General features: G+C 53.6%; 1 protein-coding gene across 1 annotated transcript in view; it reads right to left on the bottom strand.

The window, feature by feature from the left end:
* POLE4 (DNA polymerase epsilon 4, accessory subunit) overlaps nucleotides 1-286 on the bottom strand; it is a 6,910-nt gene extending 6,624 nt beyond the window's left edge. The window contains exon 1 of the mRNA XM_019550680.1: nucleotides 262-286. Within this exon, the coding sequence (XP_019406225.1) occupies nucleotides 262-286 (25 nt within the window). The remainder of the gene's footprint in view (nucleotides 1-261) is intronic.
* Between the last annotated feature and the right edge of the window lie 6,095 nt (nucleotides 287-6,381).

Below are 6,381 nucleotides of genomic sequence, written 5' to 3'. Positions count from 1 at the left end.
GGCCACGCTCCGCTGGACTTCCGGACACCTGCACACGGCTCACGAGAAAACCCCCGAGATTTCGCGCGGGTTTCGCGGGCCGCGAGGCCCTGACCCCCCCTCTGGCCCCGCGACCCGCTGCCACGCGGCGCGGACACGGCGGGCGGCCGAGGCCCGGCGGGCGGCTCCGGCCTGATCTCTGTCGCAGGGCCAATGCAAAAGGAACGAGACTGACGCCGCCTCCGTGCTCTGCCGAGGCTCAGGCGGCTGCCCGAGACGGGCCGACGCCATTCGCGGTGGTGTCCATGGCGGCACGACGGCAGAAGGGTTGGACGGCGGGAAGACGCCCGATCCATTCCCGGAAAGAGCTGCGTCCTTCCGCGCGCGCCATTTAAGGCAGGCTCCTGCTACACGCTGCGCGCCCAAATAGTAGCGATCCGGTTACATAACCGCCTTTCTTCACGCCTGTGCCGCGCGTGGCCTGGCTGCGTAAGCCGCCGTATAGCTGCTGTGGCACGCCGAGCAGGGAGGCGGTCCCACGTCTGAGCATCAGCTCCAAACCTCTGGTCCAGCAGGGATCAGGAGCCCAGAAGCCAAGGGCTCAAGGCACTCACCCAGGAGTCGGATGGAGGTCCTAGACTCCTCTCACCTGAAGGAGGTTGAAGCTGCATCTTGCTGACTGCCCGGAAAATTGGTCTAACCACCAGGTCACCGATTAGGACAGGGGCAGGCAATTGTTTGGGCCCAGGGGCCACACAGGCAGTTCTGGGGAGCACCCCCACGCCAGCAGCCTGGAGCCCATGTGCCCTGTGGCTCCTCCCTGCCACCGCCGACAGCGCACAGCCCTAGCCCTGACCCTGGCCCCCCCACGCTCGCTCCGGACTCGCCCCAGCCGGAACGGGCATGCAGAGCCCTAGCCCCGGCCTGCCCCGCTCGCCTGCCCGCACCGAGCAGTGCCAGCAGGTGGGCAGAAGCTACTGATTGGCGCGGGGGAAAGCGGCCACCTCCCCTTTACTGCTGCCAGGCCCTTCTTGCTACAGCCGCCTGGAGCCTGTACCTAGGCTGCCCTGTGGCTCCTTTCTGCTGCCACCACTGCCTGCTCCGGGCCGCCCAGCGAGGCAGCAGTGGCAGTGCAGAGGAGCCGCGAGGCAGCCGAGGCGCAGGCTCCGGGCTGGGTGGTGGCGAGAGGCTGCTTTTCGCCCACACCCAGCCGCAGCTTCTGCCCAGCCGCCACTGCTGCTGCCGCTGCTCAGTGTGGAGGGGCAAGTCTGGAGCAGGTGTGGGGTGGGCTGGGGTCCTGCCAGTACCACAGGGCTGGGGCCAGCAGCAGCTGCAAGGCGCCACTGCTTGGGCTGCCTAGAAGCAGGGTGTGCACAGGTTGGACAGGACCCAAGCCAGGCAGGACTGAGGGACCCACCGCAGGCCAAAGTCTGTCCATGGGTCAGATCTGGCTTACCGGCTGTATTTTGCCCGCCCCGGGATTAGAAGCTAGCTAGCCTATCTCTTGAAGCTGAACCACTGCATGTTGAATCTAATATTTACTAGATAGAAAGTAGAAGGAACATTTACACACCACTGGGAACCAGGCTTCAGGCGGGAATCCAGGGTCTGTTCCCTTCCAGAGTAGCGGCTCTCTCATTAAGCCACACACTTTCTAGCATGCTTGCTTGCTTTTTCCTGGCCCCATGCAGTTTCCTCTCCCAGCTGCCCAGGGAGCCGATAGAGAGGGCATGGAGTAATACCTAACCTGCAGCCTGATGGTTAGAAGACTAAACCTGGGAAGGTCCAGGTTCAAACCTCTCTGCCTGAGAGGAACCTGGGTCTTCTCTTTCCTGGGTAAGAGCCCTGCCAACTCAGGTCATGGGGCTAAAGTCCAGATGGGACTTCTGCCCCATCTAACACCTCCTAGTAATGGGTTTTTGTGACTTGAATTTGCCTGCCATAGTGCATATGGGGCTAAGTACCTGCTTGGCCAGCTTGCAAGCTACCATGCATCCTCAGTAGTTATGGGGATGCTTACACATCCAAGCTGCACATGGCATAGGATCTCAAGTTGTGTGAAAGTGTAAAAAATGGCAGTTCCTGGGCTGGTAACTGCTATTTGGGCACTTAATGTAAAATAGGATTTTGCCCTTTGTGTTTTGTTAGTTTCTTTGCTGCTTGCTCCTTTCTGCGATTTTTATATGAGTATTCAGATTAAATTCTGGTCTGGTGGAGAGGTGTTTAATCTCAGATAGCTGTGAGCAAAACCTAGGGTGCTTGAAAACTTATCTACAAAACTTTTATTTGCTGATGCCTGTGCCTTGGTTGCTCATTCTTAGGAAGATATCCAAGTCGTCAGCACAGGGCAGAGAGGTCCATCGAACTGCCCGAGATAGACTTGCCATTGGCAGGCAGAAATGATTGACCACCTCTTCTGGGACTGCCCATACGCCAGAGAGGTATAGAAGAAAATCTGTGCACTCCTCCTGGTGGTGACAGGTTTCAGAGACCTGACCAGGGAAGTGGTTATCTACGGGCACCTGACCATACAGCAAGGGTCCCCGATAGCTCGCTTCGACCAGTGTATATCCTGCTTCAGGTATGCACTGTGGAAAGCCAGGAACCTGCTCATCAACAAACACACAGACCCCACAGTCATGGACTGTATTCAAGTGGGACTAAGTAAAATGTACTGGTACTACAGGAAAACAGAAAATGATGATGGGAAAGAAGTGGTAGACCTCATTTGATGGAAAGGGGTCTGGCTCAGACTTTTTTCAGGGGCAGGCATGGAGATGGGTGCATGGATAAAGGGTGTGAATTGCATAATGGGTTTTTACCATGCTTTAATTTGCCAAGTGAACCACAGGGGCCACTTGGCAGTGTTGGAGGTAGAGTTATATGTTATTTATTTCTATATAGAAAAAATATATATATATTTTGTGCAAATATAAAGGATCCCAAGTAGCTGCATACTAGGTCTGTGTGAGTTGGCAGCGATCCGATCCGGCTTTGGATCCAGCTGCTTCAGATGGCAGTGATGCGATCTGAAGCTCCAGATCGGGTTTCTGCCTTGATCCGGCTGAAGCTTCGGAGCCGCCTCAGAGATCCGGCCCTAGGGTAGAATGGGGGAATCAATGAACTATCTATAACTTTGTTGTTTTTGTCCGATTTGAATGAAACTTGCAGGGATGGTAGCCTCTGCTGATAGCATGAAATCTGCAAGTTTCAAGGAGATCAGTGCAGGGGTTTTGGGGTAACTGTACCCCAAATTCTTGAAAGCAAAACTCCTGTTATGACTCTGTGTTGCACCACAGGGGGGTCAAAGCTACAGGACTGGTAGCTCTTACTGAGGCCACAAAGCCTGCCAAGTTTCAAGAAGGTCGGTGCAGGGGTTTGGTTGGACCTGAGCTGCGGACAAGCAAAACTCGTGCCATGGGTGACACTGTGCGTGTTAAGGCGCAGTGGGGTGACAGCTGCAGGGATGGTGGCCCCTGCTGTGGCTGTGACTCCTGCCAGCTGTCGAGGAGATTGGTGCAGGGGGGTCCTGGGGCCCTGCACCCCTAGCTGCTGACAGACAAAACTGGTGCCATGGGTGCTTGTGGGACTGACTGTGTCTGTCTTAGGGCAGTTGATTGTGTGTATTGATTATTTCCTCTCCTTAGCCTGGTTTTGTAGGTGCTAATTGATGGTAATTAACTGGCTACATTAGCTAGGTCCTGTGTATTGAGCTCCTCCCTGAGTGAATCATGAATCACAGTAGCTTAGCAGCCAGGTCTGCAGTAGTGTCTCCCACGCCCCAAGAATTTGGGGTGCAGTTCTCCCCAAACCCCTAAACCAATCTTCTTGAAACTTGGCAGGCTTTGTGGCCTCAGCATAGGCTACCACCCCTGCAGTTTTCACCCCCTTACGTTGTAACGCCTAGACGTGACATGAGTTTTGCTTTCAAGAACTTGGGGTGCAGGTCCCCCCAAACTCCTGCACCTATCTTTGTGAAACTTGGCAGGCTTTACGTTCTCTAGAGTCTACCAGCTCTGAAAAGGTCATCCAAATTGGACAAAAAAACAACAAAGTTATAGCTATTTTATTGTTTCCCCATTATACCCTATGGCCGGATCTCTGAGGCAGCTCCAAAGCACTTCGGGAAGCCGAACAAGGCAGCGCTTCGACCCAGACACGCTACCTTGGACCCCGACGCTTCTCCAGATCTGAAGCTCTGTCTGAAGCCTCACACAGCCCTACTGCATACTCACATTTTGGAGAGCCTACTAGTCTAAAAGAAGTCAAAAGATCTATATAGCAGCCTGCTCCTGCTAAGCCCAACATACCCTCTAATAGGGATGATTAGTGGTAATTGCTTCAGGCTTTGGATGAATTCACCAACTTGGGTAATGCACTTTAAATATGTACCTCACATCCAGTATGAAGTTTCCAAAAGAACTGATAACGCTAGCACAATCTTTGGAAGACTATCTGAATTTTGTTGGAACAGGTGATTGCATACAAAGTTGAGCATCTACAAGACAGTATGCCTAAGTGTCATGAACTGCTTTGTAACAGGGGGCCTTCTCAGGGCCAATTCACCTTTGGCCTGCCCACTTGTTTCTGGGCCAACCACCCACCTTCTCTCTTGCCATGCCTTGTTGTTATCTAATTAATTATATTAATTAGGCGGAAGGCTGCCCATTTCTTGCCCCGATGCCAAGGGGCGGCATCTGCAGCTCCTTTCATCCCTTACACTGCAGCCCAAGACTCACAGATGGCATCCACAGATGTTACCGTCACCAGCCCCACACTGGGCCCCAGAATCCTCCAGTCAGGACCCCTCTAAGATCCCTCCATCCAGGCAGCCTACCCCGCCCTCATTCAGGGCTATCTAGCTCCCTGAAACTATTTCCCCTCTCAGGCATGGTCCCCCTGGGACCTTTGGCCACACAGGCCCTGGCCCCACCTCCAAGGCCAGCTGGAACCTCAGCTCTGGGCATCCCTCATGGTGGGCCCCTGGCCCTTTTGACCATTCTGGTCCTGGCCCCAGCATTGACCAGTCAAGGGTACCCTACATCAGGCCTCTGAGCCTCTAGCCCCACTCTCTCTCTTGGGTCCACCCTCTAGACCCTACTAGCGGGTGACCCACTCAGTTGTGGGAGCTAGGGTTATTAAGGCACCCCGACCCACCTTTCACCAGGGTGGTAACTGGCCTGGCATTTCCTGGAGGCTTCTGTACCACTGAGAGCCCCACCAGCCCACCCACTCCCAACAGGGTGCAGTTTTAGGTCATACCCAGGACCAGGAGCCTCCTTGCCATCCCCTACAGCTCCTTCCTTACCTCCAGGATGTTCCAAGCAGCCTTGCAGCCAGGTGATGTTGCTATGAACTGATCTGTTTATATAGGCAGCCAGGGATCTAAAAATGGCTGCTGCAATTAAGTCCCTGCTGGCTGCTCTCTTAAAGTGGCAGGCACAAAGAGTGCCCTGCCACATGTCTATAGACAGCATGTCAAGCATCTGAATTATTTGGCTAAAAATTTTTAGAGAAAGCAATAGGGTATTATACATTTAACCACCAATGAATGAGCCTCATACCAGAGGTGTGACCCTTGACATATCTGATATTAAGTTAGGAAAAAATCCAGCATCTATTTTGCAAAGCTACAGGGACAATATCAGGCTAACCCAAGATTTTAGGACTGGGGAAGAATGTGCTTCTCGACTGGCAAGACTAGCTGCAGGATCCAGTAAAGTTATGCCCAGAACAAAATCTCTTTAGGTGATACAGGGGTTGCAAGTATCCCCTCCATCTTGCATAGTGCCAGGGCATGGGGTGACCCTTTAATTCTATGATCCCCAGTTTGTTTTTTAATAATAGAAGACCGTAAATCTTACTTTACTACTGCAGTGTGGGTTATTGCACAGATCACTGAACTAGGGCTCAGGAGCTGCATGTTCCATGCTTGCCCTGTGCAACATGTTGGGGTCCCAGGGGTGGCCGTGACACCTCCTGGTGGCTCTGCAACCATGCCCTGCTCCACCCCTGGGGCACTCCCCATCTCTCCTGCCATGCCTTGATGGATTATAAATGAATACAAAGGGAGGCTGCCCACAGACCATTGGCCAGGCCCAGTCATACTGGGCCTCTGTAGTCCACTATGCCCAGCTGGGGACCCAAAACCTCAGGCATCCACAGGAGGCCTCAAATGCCTCTACACAAACGCTCGTAGTATGGGGAACAAGCAGGAGGAACTCACTCTCCTGCTAGCTGACACCAGCCCAGACATAGTGGGGATCACTGAAACGTGGGACCCATCACAGGACTGGGCAGTGAATGTCAAGGGCTATAGGCTGTACAGGAGGGACAGGACAGGGAGGAAAGGTGGGGGTGTGGCACTCTACATTAAGGAGGAATACACATCCTCGTCAATTA

Source organism: Crocodylus porosus, unplaced genomic scaffold, assembly GCF_001723895.1.
Source record: "Crocodylus porosus isolate Cpor-Errol unplaced genomic scaffold, CroPor_comp1, whole genome shotgun sequence".
Lineage (NCBI taxonomy): Eukaryota > Metazoa > Chordata > Crocodylia > Crocodylidae > Crocodylus > Crocodylus porosus.
Note: the sequence above shows the minus strand (reverse complement) of the source record. Positions and strands in the feature narration are given on the sequence as shown.